General features: G+C 42.6%; 1 protein-coding gene across 1 annotated transcript in view; it reads right to left on the reverse strand.

Moving 5' to 3' along the window:
* Positions 1-411: 411 nt before the first annotated feature.
* The window catches only part of ARHGAP20 (Rho GTPase activating protein 20), a 52,236-nt gene continuing 28,937 nt past the window's right edge, over positions 412-23,710 (reverse strand). Inside the window, exons 5-14 of the mRNA XM_010019357.1 lie at positions 22,980-23,064; positions 20,375-20,452; positions 16,376-16,442; positions 14,259-14,441; positions 9,661-9,839; positions 6,606-6,767; positions 5,102-5,211; positions 3,651-3,840; positions 3,065-3,176; positions 412-1,472 (exon numbers count right to left, since the gene is read on the reverse strand). Of these exons, the coding sequence (XP_010017659.1) occupies positions 412-1,472; positions 3,065-3,176; positions 3,651-3,840; positions 5,102-5,211; positions 6,606-6,767; positions 9,661-9,839; positions 14,259-14,441; positions 16,376-16,442; positions 20,375-20,452; positions 22,980-23,064 (2,227 nt within the window). The remainder of the gene's footprint in view (positions 1,473-3,064; positions 3,177-3,650; positions 3,841-5,101; positions 5,212-6,605; positions 6,768-9,660; positions 9,840-14,258; positions 14,442-16,375; positions 16,443-20,374; positions 20,453-22,979; positions 23,065-23,710) is intronic.

Consider the following 23,710-nt stretch of genomic DNA (forward strand, 5'->3'; position numbering starts at 1 on the left):
TTGCACGCTACATCAAAACCACAAAGGACTGGGACTCGCATCCGCAAGGCTCAACACACAAGTGGTCAAGGGGAGAGGCCCATCAGGCAACCCACTGTCCCAGCAGGCTCAGAGAACAGGGCACTGCTCGTAGTTACCTCCTGGGACCCTTCCAGATTTTCAGGAGGTTTCTGTTTGCTTGCTTTTTAGCAGTTGTTATTATTCTTAAAATGTTCTTGCAAAGCTTTTTGTGGGAACATTATTCAGTTTCCTAAAAAAAGAAAACCTGTGAATCTGGGGACTGCTCAATTAAATTTGAACAACCTGGATATTAAACTTAAAATGAACACGCATTAACACCAAAGGCATTTTCTTTATGGTGTTTATTTTAAGTGTTAAGATTCCTCTGCAAAAAAGCTTTGGTCAGTCTTTTCAAACTCTGGATTGCTGTAATGCTCTTCTAGACCTCCTCTTTGATCTTGGATCATGAAGTCTGTCTCTTCCCGTGACTTTCAGAGGCAACGGCTGAACGTCAGGTTTAATCAAATAGCTGTCACCTCCGTCGGCAGGTTTTGGGGGCGCTGGCCTGCTGTTGGGTTCCACCAAGCACCCCTCAGCCAAAGCATCGGTAGGCTGTGGAGATGGTGGCACCTTGGTGGGTGTAACCAAATAGTCATCAGCCGCTTCAGCAGCAGCATCTTCATGTTTCTTTACAGACTGAAAAGTGCTATCGAAAGGGGAGGAGGTTTCAGTTGGGGTAAACACAGACTGGTCTGAAAACTGAGAGAAAGCACTGTCCAGAGAGCTCATTGACGATACAGACGGAGATGTCCCAGGAGAAGACAGGCTAGAAGAGCTAAATCCTGAGCAAATATTTAATCCCTCTGGCGTTGGAGGCAGAAGGCAATGGGACAAGTCTTTCTTTCCAACATTTTGATTTGTGTTGTCACTTTTACCAACATTAATCCCTATAATCAAGCTCTGATTGATAAGCTTTTGCCCTTCCATCTGCAATGACCGAAGCTGATGGAGATAGTCTTCATCTTCATGAGACAGGACAACATCACAGCTGGTTTTGCGTGTTGCCTTCTCATGACCACCCCCAGTGCGGGCAAAGCTGGGGGCAGGGAGGCCGATTGTGGGCTCTGAGGAGCGCCTGTGTCTCCTCAAGGTTTTGAGAGCGCCTGAGGTAGCTGCTGAAGAGAAGCCCAGTGCACTAGAGCAGAGAGACTCATTCTCTGAGTTCTCCTGCGATGAAAATTTACGGTGTACATCAGCAGAAATGGTCAACTGCTTCGATTTGGTTTTACTCTGGATTTCATCCACCTCCGTCTGCTCCGAATCGCCATCGCTCAGAGTGAAGACAGACTCCCTACTCCTGTTATCCTGATCTCGGTTCTTAATCCAGTCGCTCGAAGAAGAGTCAGCTTCATCATTCGCCTCGTTTTCCAGGCTGTCGTAGGAGGAGTCATTCAGATGGAGAGAAGCAGCATCTGCAAGGACAAACCAAGTGTTAACACATCAGTGACTGAGCCACCCTGCTGACAAGCAGCTGCATTCTTTATTGCTCTTTTTGGCAAGCATCCTTTACTTTCAGGAGCATTTGCCCTTTAAAGTTTCTTCAAGCAGAAATGCCAATAATTTCAGAAAAAAATAATGTCTTATTTTGAAATGGAAAAACTGAAATGAGTGCTAAGTCAGAGTTCATCAAGAAACGTAGGTTAATGGCACAAATAAGGATTAGGGGTTTTGTTGGTTTTTTTTAAGTGGGAAACTTTAGTAGTAGGTTTTGTACACAGTAATTGTACACAATTTGTACACAATAATTGACATGCAGTGTATTGGATCAGTAATCTATTGAATTTTTCTTTTCATTATTGAATATTGAAAGCAACATTTAACCTGTCTTTCCTTCTTTTAGATGAATGAAGAAAACAACATACTTTGTACTTTTATGGTCTTCAAGAAAATACATTATTTTTAGGAGCAACCCTATGAAGAAAATTCTAGACTCAGTTTTAACAGTCACCCCATTTCCACTGAGCAGTGCACACCTGGGCCCCGTTCCGTATTGTGTTAATTGGAATTACATTAAATCTCTTTTGCTCTGGGCTATTGCTAAGCTGACTTATCTCACATTTGCAGCAGACAGAGTTCATGCATGGGCAGTCGCCATGCCTCAGTGCGTGCATGTAAACTTGCTCAGCTGCCATAACATGTCATGGGGCTCAGCTCTCAGTCCCAGCACATCCTAGTGCAGCAGACCCCACATGCTTCCACTCCTGGGGAGGAAGCAGGCCAAATTTCACTGGATTTCACCAAATTTCACTGGAGGCAGAGCATAAGGAGTTTGGGACCACCGCACGGAGTCAGCCTGGCATGCTGGAGCAAGTGCCATCACCACTTTCAGTACAGGCAGCCTGTGTCAAAATTTATTTTACAGAAACTCTGCTTTAGAAATATTTTAAGGAGACACCCAAATCTCCAGTCAAAATTGACACTAGCACAGAGCTGGAGAGAAAAAGAGCATCAATGATGTTCTGGAATGCTCTGCCAACTAGTCTGTCAGACATTTTCAGTCACCAGTTCCATGATTTGTTTGTGCTAGTAGCAAAATCTGTATGTCCCCCTGAAACTCGGCAGAGCACTCTCTTTTGATTATGAAGAATAGACACTTTTAACACTAATATAATGGTGTGACAGCTGTATTATAACCACTGTTGATCACTGACTTCCCCATATTCTGGGAAAACACAGGCTTGGGCAAAAAATCTAGACTTGAGATGAAACCTTCTCCAGATTTTGGTTTTTCTTATTCTTTGTTTCCCCTCTCCCCCTTTTTTAACATAGTGGCTTAGATGACTGGAATAGGAGAAGGGATTCTTGGGAAAGCATTTTGTGATATGGTCCAGATCTCTGTTAAGGTGAATCAGTGCTTATCACCCATACTCCGAGCATAGGTAAGAGAACAGCAGTATGCGGGAACACTGCATTAGTGGCGTACTGCTTTCTTCAATGGAACATACTGATCTTTTGTCTGGCTGAATTTAGCTGTCTAACAGGATGAAAACATCATCTGTATTACCTGAGCTGTTCTCTCTCTTGCACGTCATCAGTATTTCTCCAAAGAGGGAGGTAATTTCCTCTCCAAATATCCTGCAGCAATTCTCAGTGAGGAACTGTACCAGACTAGAAATCTGCAACAAAGCAATGGGAAAGAGACGTCTTGTCAGATCTTCCATTATTCCACTCAGGGCAAGCTCACTATACAGATGAGGAACAGAAGCAAACCGCCCACCCATGATGTGCCTGCTGACAGCCAGGAACTCCTCTATTGATCTCCTGGGCCTGCAAAAACCGGCCAGGCCCAGCTAAAATGTTCCAGTATACATTTTGGTATACATCTTTTCCACTCCGGTGCTGTCCTGTTTCAAGGTCACAACAACCAGAGGTCTTTTTGATGAAAGAAGCACTTTGCTAATACACTGGGTGTTGTTTTATGATCTCCCTCCTCTTCTTCCAGGCAGATTGTGAAAATGGATCTATGACTGTTTCTAATGCCCTGATAAGAGGACAAGTCCTGATCCAAACAGGTACTGACTGCTTTCACAGAAAGACTGAACAGGATGAAGGCTGGCTTTTTTTTTTTACTATGCTGCAGTGTCTCTTACCTTTTTTGTAAATTCACTTTCTATATCAGGGGTGGAGGAAACAGGAGGCCAGAGCAGGCTAGGTGCAATGCAGATAGCCAGATTAAACGCATTCATCTGGTTCTCTTCTGATCGCATTTCTATACCATGCAGTACTCCAAAGATGTAACGCAAAAGAACAACATTAGCTCTGGGGAGCTGCTCTATTAACCTGAAAATATTTAAAAATACAATTCTTCAAATTAGTCACCTGGCAAAATAAAACCATTTTCTATAGATACACACAAGTCAAGATGAAGAAGAAAACAGAAACAGGGTAACGCAGTCATAGAATCACAGAATCATAAAATGGTTTGGGTTGGAAAGGACCTTAAAGATCATCTAGTTCCAACCCCACTACATAGGCAGGGACATCTCACTCTAGACCATGTTGTCCAAGGCTCTCTCCAACCTGGCCTTGAACATTGCCAGGGATGGAGAATTCACAACTTCCTTGGGCAATCCATTCCAGTGCCTCACCACCCTCACAGTAAAGAACTTCTTCCTTTTATCTAATCTAAACTTCCCCTGTTTAAGTTTGAAGTCATTGCCCCTTGTTCTAGTGCTACATTCCCTAATGAAGAGTCCCTCTCTGGCATCCTTGTCCACTAATTACACCAGGAATGTGTCAAAGAGGTAGGTATTGCTCAGCTGCTTTCCTTCACTGTGACGCATCTCTGAACAATTTTATGGGAGGACAGAAAATACCCTAACACAAAATTACACTCTGTCAAACTAATGAACCAAGTACAGTGTATGACCTGAAACTGTATTTCACCTACGATGCATGATAATTCACTGTTCACTTAACCAAACAGTTCAGTTGTCTCTCCATGCCATTTAGTTGCCGTAAGTACTTATGTAAGTACACATGTGGTCAGCTAGTGTACAAAGCTGTTTCTCATGACATAAACTTTGCCCACTTTCTGTTTCCCCTGCAAGTGGAGGCTTCCCTTGTCACTATGCTCCAATATTTCATTCACAATTCCATCTTGGCTTCAAAACAGTCACTAAAATTTGAGATGAATGAGGAGGAATATATGAGGAACTGATTTCAGCTACTCTTTCACCCAGGACCCCAAAATTCCCTGTGGATGAGTTTGCATTTGACATCAGACAGAAATTTAGGTCTTGGACAGTGTATTTATAAATGCTGTACATTTATTTTTTTTCAGTAAAGGATATTTAATTTATTTACTGGTATCCACAAAAAGAAGAAAAGCAGGACAAAAGATAGATAGTCAGAAAAATTTCCCATACAGGCAATCATGTAAGTATATATGTAAGTTTGAATGCTCTGTCATATACAAAGATATTTTAGCATCTATTTTATAAAAGATTTAATCATAAGTTGTATAGTTGAATATCTGTGATTCTGCATTCTGGGATATAAATTTATAGGACAAGAATACAGAGAATATAAGTAACTCTACCTTTGAATGCTTTTTATCTTCTCTTCATTATTTCCTTGATCCATCACAGAGACCCACTTATCACAGAGCTGAGATGACAAAATGCTGCCTGGGATGTTGCGAAGAAAATCCTTATCAAGAGAAAAGAAGAACAAAACATATGAACATCTGTTCTGGAGCGCAGGAGGGAGTAGGAGTAAGATATGCAGATACAAGAAGATGTATCAGTGGGACAGCACTAGCTGACAAGCATCCTGTTACACACAGCAACCAAAACCAGCAGAGAATCATCTAAGATAAAGAAGTACTTTGGATTATGCTTAACGTGCATATTTTCCTGCCCTTTCCTCACCCTTTCCTGTCAAAACAAAGCTATTCAGATCCTTCATCTGCTATCACTGAGCTAAAAAATCTGAAGTGGGACCAGTTATTTTGATGCTGCATAATGTCTGCCTTTACTTATCACTTAACTTCATCTATAGTCCCCATTTTTAATCCATAGCTGACAATAAGCACTGCAAGGCACTCCTTCTTTCCTTCTGTCCTTCCTCTAATCAATCCCTTTCGGTAAAGGAGTACTTACAAGTACCCATGGATAGTCTTGCTGTTCCTGTTTCCTAATACCTCAACCACTGGAGGGCAAACTGCTGCAACTTGGGAAGAAGCCCAAATCCTAGGTTCCAAAACATGCTGGGGTAAGGGAAGCTATGATGCACATGAATAACACACTTGCTTTTATGTGCTAACTCCTCACTATTATAAAAGCTAAGCAATTGCCCCTCAGTGAAACTGTTACCATGGGATGATTATTGCATGGTGCAGCTCTCTGTCATAAATGCACGTCCTAAATCCACCAGTAGGAAAGTAATTGTGTGTATCTCTCCCATGAAAACCTCTCACATGGTAGCAGGAGGAATAGCTATCCACAATAAAAATATTCCACCCAAGCAGTGCTTGCTTGAGAATGGAGATTACTATTAAAGCAAAAAATACACAAAGCCAGACGCGCTGTACTGAAATGTGAAAAGAAATATGTTTATTCTCTTTGTAGGCAAAATTTTACTGCAGGCTTGGGATGCTTTCTGCACAGGGAACAGAGTTTTCAATGTGTAAGTCTGTAAATAAAGATAATGCATGGGAAAATGAATCCAAACATTTTGGGCAATGCTATACACTCATTAGGGTCTGTAGTGCAGCGTATAACTGACGAGTAAGGAAACAAATCTGCAAACCTGCCTTCATAGTATTTCATTGACTTTAAGCAAAGATAAAGAGAGTAACATGATGAAGTTGTAGGTGAGACCTCAGGAAAGCTGGCAGCAAAACAAGCTGGCTAGTCCTCTTCCCCATCCTAGTTCAGTGGTAATCTCCTTTGGAGATCCTCACAATGTTAATGTGCCAGCCCATTCCTATTTCAGCCCACCAGGTCCTCCTTGGCCTGTCCCTAGGGAAAAGTCATACTTGTGTGTGCCTGGGATCTGCACTGCTCTCATGAAAAAGGGGGAAAGGAATATTCTTCACATACCTTAAACAAAGATGCTGTCACAAATATGGATTCGCAGGCTAGGTCCACTTCAGCGCCTGAATCAAGCTTCTCCTTAAGCTCTTTGCAGGTTTTTGCACTTCCAGAACGTCTGAAAATACCTTCAGTAGAAGGGCCCTCTTGGTAAAGGAGGGAAAGCATGTCCTAAATAAAATTAAAAGGCAGAGAGGATTTCTCAGAAATGTATTTTATTTTCTAATGCCATTAAACTGTAGTTTTGCCACTTTTGCTACAGGTGAAGACCTTTGAGTCCTAAAAAAAGCTCACAAATCAAACACAAGTCAAGGCTTACCCCCTCCAAGCCATGCCAAACTGCACAGCAAAGCTTTGGTCTGGGGCACTGATTTTGGAAAACATCCCCTCAGAAATACTGTGCTGCCACTGTCTAGCACTAACCTCCTGCATGATCTCCCAGGATCTGTGCAAGTTTTAGCCACATCATTTAAATATATAAACACTGTGGTTTGGGAAAAGGAGAGTGGTCTTCCTAATCCAAAGCTCTCCATGTGACAGTGGCCCCAGCAAGACTCCGCTTTGCAGGAAGATCTGAGATCCTCACTGCTCATCATTGTGCTCAGTATTATCAGTGATCAGAGATGAAGACTTCTGTTCCATGCCTGATGTCTGAAAAAAAAGAGATTTTATCTAAAGTGGAAGGTGTTTTGTTTGTTAATATCTGTCAGCACTTCTACAGCAGATCAGTCAGATTTTTACCCTCTGCTTCTTGTGAGTGGTGTCATACACTGCAAGCAGCTCAGGACTGTGAGCAGGACCACCTCTGGGGCAAGGTGCTCCTGCCTGGGAGGTTATCCAGAGGGGGCTAAAAGTTGGCTTATGGCTCCACTGAAGCCAATGAGGCTGCAAAGGAGTAAACAGGTAGGCAGCTCACCACATGAGATATTGAAAAGGAAAGAGAAATCAAGCCAATTTCTGTCAAGCTTTTAAAACAACAGGAGGGCTTGATTTCTTTTGCTGAATAAGAGATGAAAATGAGCAGAAAAGGAAATGCTGAAATCAGAGACCTCTCCTGAGGTAACAAGTACATGATATTTTCCAGCTGCTTAATTCTATGCGCTCTCCTGTGGGTCATCTCTCAGATGTGCTGGTCACTTCTCCCCAGGCCTGTTCCAAGCCATGTGGAATTTGTCATGTTTGTCTCTTTCAATGGGGAAACACATGCAGACAGCCTGTGGGATTACGTGCATGCAGACAGTGGTCTGAGGACCAACTTATCAAGAGAGATGACAAGAAAAGGGACACTGGGGGAGAGTCTGTAATCATTAAATGGAGTTACTGTAACAGTAATGGATAAACAGTGTGGCTTGGGGGCCTTCCTAGTCTGGGCTGTAAGGTAGCTCCTCCTGACACGCAGCAGTGCAAGTAAGTCTAATGGAAACTATTACTTTTACTTTTTTACTTTAACATTTTTTTCTCACTCCTGCAGAAGTTAGAAGTGCAGAAACCTTGAAGGAGCACCTTCATGGCAGCAGGACTTGTGTCAGCATTTCCATTTTATTTGCAGAGATTTAGAGCTCTGCAGTCAAAACAGGCTGAGCCCTTGAGCACAGGATCTTAGCACATGAACGAACACTTTGAAAATATGTTTTTAATAAAATACCCACAAGATAAAACTGGGAAGCCCCTCTTACAGTAGTAAACCCAGACAAAATCACACAAATGAAGCTAATGGTGTAAGACAATTCACTGTGGCAATGGCTAAAAGAGAGCCCTTCAGCTGTGAAAGCAAGTTTGAAACTCTGAAGCAGAGGTATCAAACATGCCTGAAGCATTCACCCCTAATACTTTCCTTCTCTTGCAGGTAAATCCCACACAGTCCCTCTGATGTACTATTCCATTCTCCAGAGATGCTGTATGAAATCAAAAGTAAGTTATATTTTGTGACATAAATACGGTGTTTAAGATTCAAAGCACAAAATCTACCAAGCTGTGATTCTATGCTTAGTAACTTCATGGGCTTTTCAGATAAAAATTCACTAACATTTCTGGTTTAGAGAGGTTTCCAAAATGCAGCATTGGGTCATCTCTCAAACAGAGAGAATGAGGGACTAGGTTCTTACAGAGTCCATCTCTGGAGGGCTTATTTAAATAAACTAAGTTATAAAACTGCATGTTTCTCCCTCAGAAGACAATAACAAACCCACACTATTAAAAGACCTGAAAAGTCCTGGTATGATTCACTATTCAGGCAAAGATAAAGCAGCACATCAAGCAGACACTTAGGAGACAAAACATCTCTTTCTGTATACTAGTGTAACCCCACTGATTTCAGTGGGATTCTGGCAAGTTATTCCAGCCAGAAGTCAGGCTGTTAGGATGAGGGGCCCAATCCTGCAGGGCTCACTCCCACTCCGTAAATGTTCCAATTGCTGCATTGACAACACAGCAGTCCTCAGTCCTGATGAAAAATGCCTTAATTGTGCCTAGGAACAGGCTCTAGGATAACCTTTTTCACGTTTCTAGGCTGGTTTTGAGAGCGCCCACACCACTAGTGCTCCCTCAAGACCACCCTTCCCACCATTTTTGCTATCAGATCTAAACTGAGGACCCCGAGTGCTTGCTTGCCCTGGGCTGCCTTCCTGAAAGGCTCTGAAACTGTCTACTTAAGGGCAGGCAGCATTTGTATGCACATGTGGGCTGTCTATATGGAACAGTAGATGCCACATTTATGGAGTTGGGGATTTTGCAGAGATCTTGGGAGTGGTTTAAAAAGTATGTGTGAATGTGGCACTTATTTACACTGCCTAAGTGAGGATTAGGGAACCAGCCTTATAACGTGGGCTATAAAGAAGAAATAGCCCAGAGCAGCAGACCTATCACATGCATTTCTCAAGCTGTTTGTTGTTAACCAGGCCTGACCACAGCATATGTTAAAACCCAAAGTTCTTGCTGAGAACCACAAATGAGGTTTCCTTCTGGCTTCTCTGCTTGGGTAATTTACAAAGTGTGTCCATGTTCTCATTCACCAACACAGAGAAATTCCACCACAGTAAGAGCCAGCCCTGAGCCTGGGACTCACCAAGAGGGGTTTGGGCAGGTTGTCATCCTCACAGATGGCTGTTAGCAAGAGGCCAAAGAGCTTCCCAGGAGCAGCAGATGTTGAAGAGAGGGGTGCATTGTCCAAGTGAGTGCCTGGGCCACGCCAGAAAGCCCAATTTATGATAGACCTTTTCCTTTTAAATGACTTTTGGCTTAAGTCTAGGAAAAGAGAAAGGTGTTTATTAGAACAAATGCATTTCAATTCTAATTCCAGTATTTGTTTTGCTGTGGTTGCTATGGTTTCAAAGGAAAAAATGTCATGAACTCAACCAACTCCTTGGCATCTGGCTAAGCCTAATCCACTGTGCACATACCTGTGCATGCGTGTGTGTGGAGAATGTTGCGTCTTACCCATGCTGTTAAGAGGATCACCAGGATCCGTGCTGCAGTGCTGGACCACAGTGTCAGCACTTACCACAGACCTCAGCCTGACTTCACGCAGAGCTGGACTGTGCTAAATAGCTCCCTTTCCACCCACAGGTGCAAAACCACAGCCCTTCTTTGGAAAAACCTAATATGTAAACACCATTGCCCTCAGCTTGGCTTCCTGTCTGGAGGCATTCTAATTCCCCTGGCAATGTGGGAGAGCACCTGCTCTCCCCGTAAGTAACACCAGAGTCAACGCATGGGGTGAGACATTTTCAGACCAGGAAAAGTGGCCAGCTTTGCTCTCTGCTCCACAAAGCAAGCGTATCATTAGTGTCCTCGCCCCAAGCATTCACTGACCATGGCCCAGTGATGGTGCCTGCCCTTTAATCAACCCCTTCCAGATGGCATTTCAGCATGCTGCCAACACACTCGTGGGCTCCATTTGTCTGCGTTTATTTTAATGTATTTCATGACATATCTAAAGAGCACCACTAACTGAAGCTCTTATTTGCAGTGTATAGAGAAGGAAATACTGGTATTGGGATACCAAAAGGGGCATTTTTCATAGGACATTTCCCAGCATCAGCCAGTGTAAAGTCTTCTTAACAGCACAGACTACTGCTAAGGGTGGGTTGAGACTGTTTAAGATAAAAGTGCTAACTCAGAAAGACTTATATTCTGACATATTTTTCCTTTTCTGATGTTTTCAAAGCCAGTCAGCTTTGATTTAGCTGCTTGCCCACCCTCTGCACTTTTCTATTAGTTGGCTCTTCCACCTGGTCAAACGGTTTGCTTTCATGCTACTGTGGAGGGCAGAGTTTAGAAGCAAGGCTTGCAGAAATACGGATTGTAGTATAATACAAGATTTTTCTCCCCTATACTTTACTACACTTGTTTTTTAGACCTAATAGTGACTTTCATTATACATCATTCCATTCCAGGAGATCATGCTCCCTTTGGGAATGGGTGGAAGTCTTTTCATTAGAGGCTTACAGGATGAAAAGTTATAGTTGAACTCAAAATGTGAACCTCTGAATGTGAAAACCTGATGAAAAATTCTTTTCATAAAAATTAATAAGGAGGATATACATTTTAAGCAGTCCAAAGCTTCATGAAATACAAGCTTGGCAGCGTCTAAGGCTTTACTTGACACATCATGTTTTGGGAGAACATAACTAACCTATAACTTTCAAAATGACATTTTTTTTCTTTCAGATGAGCTGGATATTAACACATGAATATGGTTTGCTTCACTTGGAGTTCTATTCACATAACAGCAAATACATATTGATGTTTTTTTTCTGGCAACCCTGTAGATCTCAGTGGAAGTGAAAATTAGGAAGAAAGGCTATGCTGGAGAACAAGGAATAGGAGAAGTGGGGGGAGGGAAGGGTCTTAAAATTAGGAACTTTTCTTAGTCTTTCACTGTTTGTTCCACTCTAAAAAGCCATGGTTCAAACTGATAATGTGAGCAAGGGTTAACTGTGATTAACTGCAGCTCTCTCCTGGCACAGGAAGGAAATCTTAATCAGTGTTCTTCAACATATTGGGGCAGAAACCAACAACTAATGTACAGCAGTGGAATCATCACTTACAAAACTAACATTCCCTGAACAATACAAAAACTCATCCTTTCCATATCCCCTTTTCTAAGGGATTTTTTTGAGTATTAAGGTAAAGCGCAGATGAGAAGGGGAGGACGTACACATTCTTTTCTTGAGCCTGTGCAAAGTTGCAGCACTAGGAGAAATGCAGCCTCCTCTCACCAAGAGAGATACCAATTATTGCTCTGCAGAAGTACTACCATACAAAAAACTTCAGGACCTTGCTCTGGTGGATTATTCTAGGCCAAAATCAGAAACAAAGCAATACCTCTTTGGTTGCAGATCTTGCTCAGAGCTCATAGCAGCTATCTATTCTGCTCATATTTTACATGCAGGGAATTTCTGTTCTTACATAGTGTCCCAGCCATGCAAGTGGCATTTCCTCTTCTTGCAAACTAATTAGAAACTTATAAATAAAACCTCAGATCTATTACACAACATATCATCCTTTCTAATCAAGCCCTAACTGTCAAACAGTTTTCAAAGACTTCCTTTCTATATTGAGACCAGCTTGTGAAATTTTGTTTCTCCTTAACAGACAATTAAGTAGTAATTCGGATTACAGACTAGCCACTGCCAGCTGTTGGTTCTTTCAAGTTAAACTTCAAGCTAATCAGTATTTCAATGCCTTTTAGACATGTGTTCATGAGCATCTCTTAATGGCTACGTTTAACTGTAGGTGACCATTCCTGTTACGTGAGGAAAGGTTGCAGGAGAGGCAACAGAGACACTCCAGTTCTTCCACACAGTAAATTCTTCTGTACTTTTTTTAACCATCCTGCCAGGACAGCTGATGCCTCTGCACCACCACAGTTGGTGTCCACACAGCTACGTACTTGACATGACAGGCAGTTATCAGTCATGTCTGCTTGTCAACACCTTCAACGCTGCCTAACCACCGTACATGCTGGTACAACTGGGCACCTCCTCCTTGCTGCCTCCAGAAGGGACAACATGTCCAGCACAGTGGTACCAGTGCAGGGAAGTGGTTAGAAGGAGGACAGCACAGCCTGCGTGGCAGCGAAATGTGGGGTAGCAGAGGCCATTCTCGGCCAATTTGCCCCGTATGCAATGGCATGACTAGTGGTTACCATGCAAATAACAACACAGATTTTGGCTTGCTGGTCTGAAGATAAGCCCGAAGACAGATCACAGCCTTGGCTGGCATGCAGGTACCTTTTGCCATTTTCCAAAACTGAAATGGGTGAGAAGGAGTTAGGAAGAGCATAACAAACAGCAGTATGCAAGATAATGTGGTTTGCAAGCAGACAGACCTATACATCACTTTAAAAGGTTTTGCCTGATGAAAGTAGGAAAGGTGAACGGACTAAAAGCCTCTTTCTCTCACTTAGCACAGTCCCTGTGCATGACTTGGAGGCTGCTCCAGGCTTCTGCTGCCCCAAGGCCAGCCTCGCCTCCCCTCCTGTGGCTTGCACAGCACCGCTGACAACACATCTGCATTAGAACTTTACAGGCCTGATTTGCATTTCTATTTTCTCTTGCCAGTCAATGTCAGCTGCCAAGCGGGGCCTGTAAACCTAATTACACCCCTTTGCTAGATTGCCTCATTCTTAAAATATGCCATGAAGTAATATATGATACAAATTACTGGGAAGGGGGGGATGAAGGCGTGTGGAAAGGAAATTAATTTATACAAAATGCAATCAATTTCCAGAATAATTTGTAATAGAGACTGGTATAGCCTCACTATATTCAATTTCTAAAAACATTACAAATGGATTCTACTCATATATTGTGGGAGATCACAGCTAATGGGGAACACACAGGATAACAGTGTGGATGTCATTAATGGTGAAGTAGGGCAGAGTTCCTAATTGAACTGAGTATGGCAGTGTGTTAAGCACAATAAAAACACACCATGGGACACATCCTTCCCCTAGGGTTTTCAGTCTAATGCCCCAATCCTGTAAAGACCTCCTCATTTGTTTTACTCATGAGCAGCAGGCAGTCATTGTGTCACTGACAATAGAGTGCAAAACAGAGAGCAGGTGCTCGTATTTTTGCAGCATCAAGGCCAAAGGCAGAAGAAAATATTACTGTCTTTGTTTTACTTGAGAACTGAAATAAAGAAACTGTATTTGCTCACCTCACCTAGGTTCTCAAGTACATGCTACATGAGGGTCCCAGTGAGGCAGACTGTAGACCTAAGTGCCTTGTTGAGATAACGGATGCTGCCAGACACTGTGTGGGAATTCTGTGCCAAAGTCAAGCCTTGACCCCTGAACCGTAAAACTACTCTGCCTTGCTAGAGAGCACAGCAAGGGCTGCAGAGCAGCTCAGCCAACAGACTAACAAAAAATTGCAGAGGAGAGATCTTGTCTTTCTTTTGCTGGTTTTAGAACAACCATTTGACAGGCAGCTTGTCAAAATGTAACTTACAAAGATGACACATATACAACAGCACACTCAAATCAGAGAGAACAACACTGCGAAATCCCCCATGCAGCTGGAAGGTACAGCTGAGTGCTCCTGTTTGCTTTCCAAATGCCCCTTTCCCCCCTCCATCCTCCCACTATCCCACATTTGCTTCCTAGAGCAGAGCCAGGCTATGGGTGAATGATGCCGGGCGAGCAGGACAACATACCATTGAGCTGCTGGGACACAGCCAGGCGGCTTGGCTTCAGCACAAACTGGCACTGCAGCTCCTGGGGCAGCTGCTCCGTCAAGAAGGACCCCTGGAGCTGCCTGGGGCAGGCACAGTGCTTTGATCCATGGGGCATGGCGTCGCGAATGTGGCTCATTTTAATTCCAAAGGGATATTCGTGTCCTGTTCAAAGAGAAATCATAATAATCTGTGTTGCACTGACTGGAGACTTGCAAAACTCCATGTGCCTTGGAGGAAAAGCAGATTTTGCATTCTGGCCTGCAGCACGTTCTCTCTCAGTAATCTCAGAATTGATGCTTTTCTGCATATTTACACAGGCATAAATCATATACCGGCAGAAATGAAATTGCTGTGTTTGGTGTAGTTAAACAGATGTAAAATCAGAGACCTATTACAGCTGTATCACATAAAAGCCCATTAGAAAAAATGCAAGTGACTATTTCTGAATTCAGTGTTTATTCTTTCTACTGCTTTACTTGTGACACTGAAAATTTAGGTACTGGTTTCTCATAGGGTTCTGGTGAGAAATGAGATTTTGGGAGCAGTCATCTGTCAAATTAACTGCTGAGCATGCAAAACCAAAAAATCCAGTGTGTAAGTGATCTTCCCTCCCTCTCCATGGTAAGTGTAACAGCCATCAACTCAGTCAAACGAGACACAATTATGGTTCCTGTCTCAGGCTGAAACAGGAAGGAAACGTTAATCACAGGGCTAATGCAAATGAGCTCGCTTGGCACTAACCAGCATCTTTGGGGACAACACAGAGGCAATTCATTTCTGGAGCAGCTTTCAAAAATGCCACCAGGCAGATATTTTTTCTAAAGACCTGGCAGTTGAAATATATTAAATGCAATGGATGCAATGTTAAGTCATTTTAGTTAACTTACACTTAGACTTGAATACTGTTAGTGGAAGAGACGTTATCTGAGATTATAGGTAGTATGAAGCTGAAGCGCAGTCAGACTCTGCTTCTGATGTTTACCCAAGATGAAAGCTGGCCTTATCTAATAATCCTTTGCATAAATATCAAGGACAATATTAGTTTTGCATAAGGGTCTTCTTTTCCAACAATTGCAAATTGAATTTGCAGTGAGAAAGAGTCAGTCAATTACAAAGGCCTTTCCCATTTCTGGATTCTCTGGTTCTATGTTTAAAACCATGGCTGTGATTTTATCTGAACAAGCTACACATAATAGTCAGAAAGACAAAGTCTGGTGTGTTTCAAGGACAAAACAGTTTGCACTGCCTATAAGGTGTACAAGTTAATTTCATAAATATTAATGTTATCTGACTCCAGCAAAGCATTTGCAATGAAGACTGCTTTAAGAAGGAATGCTAAGTTTTACTGAGGTTAGATATGCAGGAGGAAAACAGAAAGTTCTCAAACATTTCTTGTTCTAATCATCCATGCACTCATACAGCACAAGTAATGCTGGGCTTCTACAGGGAAAGGTTCTTAGTACCAGGAAGGGATTTGTTCTCAGTGAATCATGGGCCAAAATCAAATCACTCAATCCAATCACCTCTGAGCTTTGGGTTGATTCCTGGGGAGGAAATGTTTCAAAAAGCATTTTAGAAAGTGAATAAGCAATAATTTGCTCCTAATCAGAGGGGAGCTGTCAGCCAGTAAGAGAAATATAGGATTGGAAAGGACCTCTTCAATCAGTTAACTTGAGTTGTGGAAAACCAGAGCATTTCTCAAAGCTCTGATGAGTTTTGCTGAGGAGGGGAGTAAGCAATGCTATGGAAGAGTAGGAAGAAATATGGTAAAGCTGGACTGCTTCCAGGAGAGGAGGTAAGTGAGTGGAGAGGCTGCCTCTGTAGAAAGACTGAGGCTCATGCAGCAAAATTGGGCTGGAAATAAATGAACTTTCTCAACCTTTTAGTGACACAAGCAGACAATTGGTCTTCAAAACAAACGATCAGCATCTGACTAGTTCCCCAAACAGGCAAACTTGCATGACAGGGAAGTAAGAGAAAAAACAGGAAAACCAAAACAAAAGAGGAAACTACATTTCAATCTTCTCTTTCTTGCTTCCTTCAGCACCAAAAACTGAGTGAATGTTGGAAAAAAAAAACCCATGTCAAGAACTTACCAATTAGAGGATAAGGAGCATCTTCTCTTCCTGAAATCACCCACAGCTTGTAGTCTCTTTCAGAGCCCTTTAAAACCAAAATTAAGAATAAATTTGCCATCCATTAAGAACAGGTTTATGTTAAGTTTCTCTCCATATAGGATAATCTGCACCTTGCCAGTGGGGTCAATGGAACCTCTTTTACTTTGCAGTGCCCAAATTTGCCACCATCAAAGCTTCTGAACTGTGTTTGTCATGCGCGATGTGGTTTATGTGGCCAGGGTCCAGCTCTGAGCAGTGAGAGGGACTGAAGCCTGCCATTTCTGAAGGAAGAGGGGGAGATTTGCCCCAGTTGTCTCACTGCTCCTGGAAGCAGAGAGGTGGAGCTCACAGCCTGCTAGGACTCAGGGTCGCTTTTGCAGCCAGACCAAGACATTAGCCATGCCAGACCCCCCAGCCACGCGACTGAGTCAGTCTCCAGCCCACGTGCCCACTCCCAGAAGGATGGAAATGAGGCAGCCCCCATAGTGGGGAACCTGGCCCTTGATGCTGCTCCTGGCCTCCAGCACATCTGTGCCCCACTTCTCCCCATTGACCTGTGCAGCATCCAGCTCCAAGGAGAGACAGGTCTGATCTCCTTGGAGGGATTACAGATAAGCAGCATGAAGTGCAGATAGCAGGCAGATCATGTGAGCTAAGGTGACTCCTCAGCTTTGTCCTGAGAACCAGGGTAATCACATCCTCTGGGACATGCTCCACACCTGAGACCTCTGCTCCACCATCTCTCCAACTCCTCTGTATCTCCTGCAAGCAGGAGGAGCTCAGGCTAACCAGCCAGCAGCATCCCATGGCCTGCATTGGAGAGCAGGGCAGGAGCACTTTTACCTGAGACCTGAGCCCACGCTGATGATGCCAAGGTGAGGATGACACAAAAAGGGCTCCTGGCACTCGACACTGCCCCAAAATTGCCTCACAGGGCTGCTGTTGGCCCTTCTGTGCAGCCCTTCTGTGCAGCCCTTTTTGGTGGAAGGGCTTGGATGGTGCTTTCAGACTGCTGAGCCCTCTCAAAATTTACAATGGATGTGATAAATTTACATCAAAGGAGGCAATTTCCAGAGGACTGGAGAATGTGAACATCTTTGGGAAAAGCTGTGTGAACCCACTGATTTGAAAGCAAATTGTAAATATTGCCTTTAGCACAAATATATGAGTTGTTGCAGTTTTGCAGTGTAATTGAAGAAGGAGTACATTATTTCAGATATGAAGGTGAGACAATAGAAATAAAAAGAATGACATTTAATATAAACCGCTCTCAGGACAAAAGGTAATAGCAAGTGGATAAATACACTGTATGAAAAGTGATCTATTACACCTAAATTCCTTTTCAGTGACACTGCTAAATCAGGATAATTAAAATCTTAGACAATTTTTGGCTACACAAGGTGATAAATACCTCATGACAGTATTTATTTAGCTCTAAAATGAAATCTTACCTCCTTTTAAACAGATTTGCCTACTACCCTGCATTGTCTGGACCTTCACCCAGTGTCCCAAAGCTCTTGAGACTCTTTTGACTTGCTGCACACACCTGGCGTAATGCTGATACGCCCAATAAAGCCTTCACAGTTTGCTCTCTGACTGACAGAGCTTTCTGGCCCATATTAGTGCTGCTGTTAAGTTAGCTAGCAGGGGGCAGAAGGAAAATAAATAGGCTTTGGAGACATCTCTGATGCCTCAGGGCAAGCAGCCAGGAGCAAATAAATACAGCTGAGGAGCACAAGAAAGGGTATTTACTTTTCCTTTAAAATATATATATGAAAGGGTTCATTGCTGTGAAGGAGAAGCAGGGAAAGGGGAAGCACTAGTAAGCACAGTTTCAGGAGGCAGACTGCTCATCACTCGGCTACAAATGTCCTTTACAGGCTTTATGAGGCCATTTGTAAGTTTAAATGTGACTGTCCCAGAAAAATCAGCAAGGGCACTTACAGAGCTGGGAAACCCAAGGCCCTTCTTTCTGCCCCACTTTATAATTTGGAACAGATGATCAATGCCATTTTGCACAAACTAGTTGTCATTTTACCAGAGAAACCACAGAGGGAAAGCCCCTGTTGTGTTAAACCAGAGTGAACTCAGCCAAAGTAATAGCCCCATTAATCTCACAACATGTGAAATGTAGTTTTTATAATTGCCATTGAAAAGTCATAGAGCTCCTTTCAAGTGGTTCTCTCTGGACATAAATAAAAATCCTTGAGACAGCACATAAGGAAAAGCTTCCCTGCAGCCAGAACAATCCTACGAGGGGGTTGGGTGCTTGACTGATACACAGGATACAGCTTAATTTATTTAGCTTGTTTGATTTTATTGCTAATCGTATGATATGCATCTAATGAAAAAGACTTTATGCTATGAAGATGCAGTGAAAAAATGTAGTATATTACTTGGGCAAATAATTCTGCAAGCAAGATCGTAGATATTTTGGATGGCTTTCATTCTTTTTCCACTCACAATAAAAATGTAAAAAGGAGGAAAGGACCGATTGTGATACATACAAAGAACACAAAGCTGAAAGCTAACCAGCTCCTCCTCCCGCTCATCTCAAACAAAATATTCTCTTTCAATACTACCATTTTCCTGTTTTGCTGAACACAAAATGAGGAAGTGCGAATGACACCCATAAAATGGGTAAAAATGAAGCACATCATAATAAAGACTTGCAGCTGTAATATGGCATAGTTTCTTGATTTTTGGTGCAGATTAGGGGAGACAATCAGCAATTAAAATCCTAATTTTAACTCACATCCTTTTCACCTTGTAGTCCCTCCATCAACTCCAGAGTTACCTTAAGTGGGCAGACTGCTGTATCCCAGGCTCGGGCTAGAGCCCTAGTCCTGGTGAAAATGGCATGTCTGAGCCGTAAGATGGCTAGACAGAAATTGCTGTGCCAGGGAAATACCAAGATAGCAGAATAGGCCCCTGGGTCCATTAAAAGCCTGTATAAATTAGGTATAATGAATGCTAAGGAAGGCGTATTCTGAGGTTACTCCAACTGTCGCTGGGGGTTTCCACAAGAGTGGCATTTTGGTCATACTGGGCTCTTCACACACAGGGCTGTGGTAAGGAAATACTTGTCAGATTACATGCAATGGGATCAATGCATGCATCAAAAGTAAGACATTTAGAAAAATCTTGTTACAGTAGACTGACAGGCCAGTCAAAAAGCTGCCATCCAGGAGTTTCTGTGACCACTGGTGTTGGTTGGAGCCACATTGTGAAACAATGGGAGGAACAGAAAAAGGGAACCAAAATTCTTGTCCCTGGCACTGGTTCATTACTACACCTGAGGCACTACCTTGTCTGATTTAGAGCTAAGGGAGCCAGCTGAGGCAGTACGTTATCTACTAAGAATCGCCACATCTACTTGGTGCACTACCCTGCACTATCCAAAGTCCTGGGAGAGCTTTTTTCCAAAACACTTTCAGGACATTGCTTAAATTGGGTGCATTCAGATTCTGTGCAATCACTCACATTCATATCTCACATAACACTAACAGTCCATGGATATTTAGAGTGTCTGATTTGGACACTTGAGAGCAATGCTTGTACTTGTCATCTGGGTACACAGCTGATCGTGCATGTTTGCACATTTTGAAACCAGCTAACAAGCAGGTCAGTAGCTTTCCTGCTCACACTGAAATATGCAAAAGGAGCTGTATCAAACTCACTTCTTGTGTCACAATATCTCTTTTTAGGTATCAGCAAAAGATCTAAAAGCAACTTCAAACATGACAGATCCCTTACAGAGATGAGTGTCTGACTTACTCAAATTTTTTAAGGCACTTGATGATCTCTGGAGGTCTATATATTAAGAAGGGACCTTTGCTTCATTTCAACAACACTGAATTGCTATGATAAAGGATTTAATTAACGCTCATAACCTAAAACTTTGAAAGAATGCAAGAGAAAATTTTATTATTAAAAGTGACTACAAAAAGACTCATTAAAACTCATGCAAGGACTTACATAGATTCCCAGCTGCTGCAGGGCCATCAGAATTACATCATTTGCTGTATCAACATTGCTTACACTTAGGGTTTTTGACTGTGAATAGAAAAAAGGAGAACGGGAAAGTGGCATTAAAAATTTGGATTTGCAAAGAGTATCTGAAGTGCAATAGCTCTGCATAATTCATTGTTGGAAAAATTGAGAGTATTCTGTTAAAATTGTACTTGATAAATAAGTTATACTACATACATAAAGATCCAGGTGTCTGAGACCAAGGTTTGATTCCTCTGCTTTGTCACATACTTTCTGTATTTATTTGCTCCCTGCTTCCCCAGCAGCTCCATCAGAAGGGAGACTGCCATGATTACTGGGGACAAGACCTCCACGTTAAAATATGCAAAAAGAGACAGCCACTAACTGCACTTTAGGCACTGCATAACGGAAATGTAATGGTTTGATTAATCTAAAGACGTGCAAGTTTCCTTTCAAAAAGCGAAACACTTCAGTGATTTTTTTCAGTGAAATAAGAGGCTTTCACGTAAATTATTAATAATTTCTGTCCTTTTCTACTGAAGAGCTCCTTGGTAAGAAAATACTGTACACAGGCTGTTCGTCTCTGTATCCTTTGCCACATTCTATATAGATTTCTCAAAGCTAGATTTGGCTTAGGACGAGAAGCTCTTCCTCTTGGTAATCTTTCTTCTAGTTAAAACACTACCTCTCCAGCATCCTCCAGAATCTGCTGATGGGCAGTACGGAAAAGCATGGATCAGCAGAAACATTACTTTCTAACTAGCTACAGCGCCAAGCTTTGTGTTGGAGGAAGTGCCACTTTCCACAAGGCAGTCTTTCCAGAGTGAGATTTCAGCACCTGCTGCCTGGCACCAGTATAACTCCCATACAGCTGGGCAATGCTCTGTACCTACGCACCATGGGTTGCTCTTATGTAGGGCAACATGTTTCAAACACACTAGGATTCATGACACCATCCTCAACCCCACTAGGATGTGGCAGCACCACTGCCATCACTGCCACCAAGCAAAAACAAGTGTGGAGAGTGTGGCCAGCGTGGTTTTTGCTTGCACCGTTGCACTCATGCTGGCCTCACTTCCAAGCAGACAGGCAGCTCCCACACATCAAGCACAAGTTACTAAGCCCTCTCTAGAGGCATGCTGGTTTGGCTCCACTAACAAGACTCCACAGCTTTTGGACTGCAGCTGGTTTTTGGCCAGCCTAAAGCCCTGGCAGAACAAACGTGTGCCTGCTACAACAAAACACCTAGGCAGATCCAATGGCCCATAGAAGGGTAGGTGGCAGAGCCAGGATGTCAGTGTTCGCGGCCAGTCCCAAGACAGTTTGCTATACCCTGCTACCCTGTGCAGCATATCAGTTTTATACTGGCCACAGGATGTTCAGGTGAAACAACCCCCAGACATTTTGCATTTAGAACAGATCTGAGCTGTACATTTGTGTAAGTCCCTGATGGTAACAAGCTGCCATGGCAATCAAAGGAAAGTAGGGAGAATACTGTATATCTTGCTTCAGGACATATCTGAAGGCTCATACCATAAAATATTTAACATTTGCCTGAAGCAATGACATCTGGCTCTCAGGAGTAGGTCAGCACATTTGCATAAGTTCTGCTCTTGGCTAGAATATTATAAAATGGTTTGTGCCTTGTGTGCAGTCTTCCCTACTCTCCAAAAATGAAATAATTCTTGGGCATCTCCAGCTGCTGTAGCACAGGGACCACAATGCCATAAAAACTATTTCCATCTGCTCCTCCTCTGTTTTATTACTGATAATATCTAGACTACAGTGTGTTGTTTCTAGAACCGTCAGGATCAGGAAACCGTATTTCGTACATGAGGTAACTCTAGCTAAGGAGAAAAGACATTTTAAAAAAGCCAATCAAAGTCTGGTACAAGAGTGCAACACAGTTAGAAAGAAAAGATAAATGTGTAAGAAGCAGAGGAAGGCTGGATGGATTACCACTGAATGCTAGGGTATCCCTAGGGAACTGGCTACATTCAAGAAATTAGTTTAAATTGGTTATAATGACTTAGTATAAAAGGTGTAAATCACCCTGTGGATGACCTCTCTTTACCAATTGACTTTGTGCCTATAAATTTACCAGCATCATGTTAGTACATGAAAAACATGCTTAAGGCAATATCAGGGTGTTCATATACACAGCTTTACTGACTTACGATCATTATAAACAATACAACACATTGCAACTATGCAGAATTGAATGAAGGCAGCTGTGGGTTCAGATCAGTTTTCCAAGCAGAAAAAAAGGGTACATTGTACTGGCATTTCTGAAGATGCTGATGCATAAGTTCCGCTAGAGATGCTTCTTGGGACTTCACACTGTAGAGTCTTTAGTTTGTGTGCCAGAACCAGTATTCCTTACCAAGCACACTGTCTTTAAAACGGAACTCATGTATTAAACAGAGGAAACGAACATTTCAGGGCTACATATGCCAAGTCTTTTAAGGGGCAGAATCCTTAAAGGAGGTTGCAAATCAAAGGAACTCTCCCAAAATCTAAAGGATTTACAGGTGACTAGCACTCATACGGGATGTGGGTTTAGAACCCTGTTTAGCTCAAGAGCACTTACATATGCACAAGTTCCCATGTCCTTTGCAATTATCTTCAGAGGAATGCTTTTAGGATAGTCTTTTTCCTTCTCTTCTCTTATTCGACTGACAAAACAAGTACAAAACAAGTAAATTTTTAATATTGTAAACATAAATAGCAAGATGGAGATTTAAATAGCAATCAAGCAGTAACTGGATAAGGAGCAGACTGTTTGCAGATGTACTGCAGTAGAAAGACATCCGAGGACAAGAAAGCATCCAGCAGTACCTATAAGGGATGTTGACTGCTGGCTTCCAGTAATGCCCTATTGTATTAAAGTTCATTGTAGAAATCAGAGTGAGCAGCAGAGAAACTAGATATACAAAAATCAAACTAAAACTGCCTTTCATTGTGATGCCTCAGTCTGTACTACAGGCTCCTAATGGACTCAGTTACATTCCATTGTTCAAAGGACTGAACAGCAGAAGAAAGAATTAGAAATCATCCCCAGCAAGGATGACTTAACCCCAGGAACACAAACCTCAACCAGCAGAAGTAGGTGACCAGAAAACAAAACCACCACGAGTAGTTTTCTGTCCACTGACCGAAATGAGACAGTTCTGTTTATGCAAACCCTCCCATGATACCCTCCAGCTTGGGGTACATTTTGTAAGACCACAATACAGCCAGCCATCAGCAGCAGATATGTTAGAGCAGAGTTTCCTGAGCTGGGATTCCTTAGATCACCATGGAAAAAGCCCCAGGCTCAAA

The sequence above is a fragment of the Nestor notabilis genome, unplaced genomic scaffold, assembly GCF_000696875.1.
Source record: "Nestor notabilis isolate BGI_N333 unplaced genomic scaffold, ASM69687v1 scaffold3338, whole genome shotgun sequence".
Taxonomy (NCBI): domain Eukaryota; kingdom Metazoa; phylum Chordata; class Aves; order Psittaciformes; family Psittacidae; genus Nestor; species Nestor notabilis.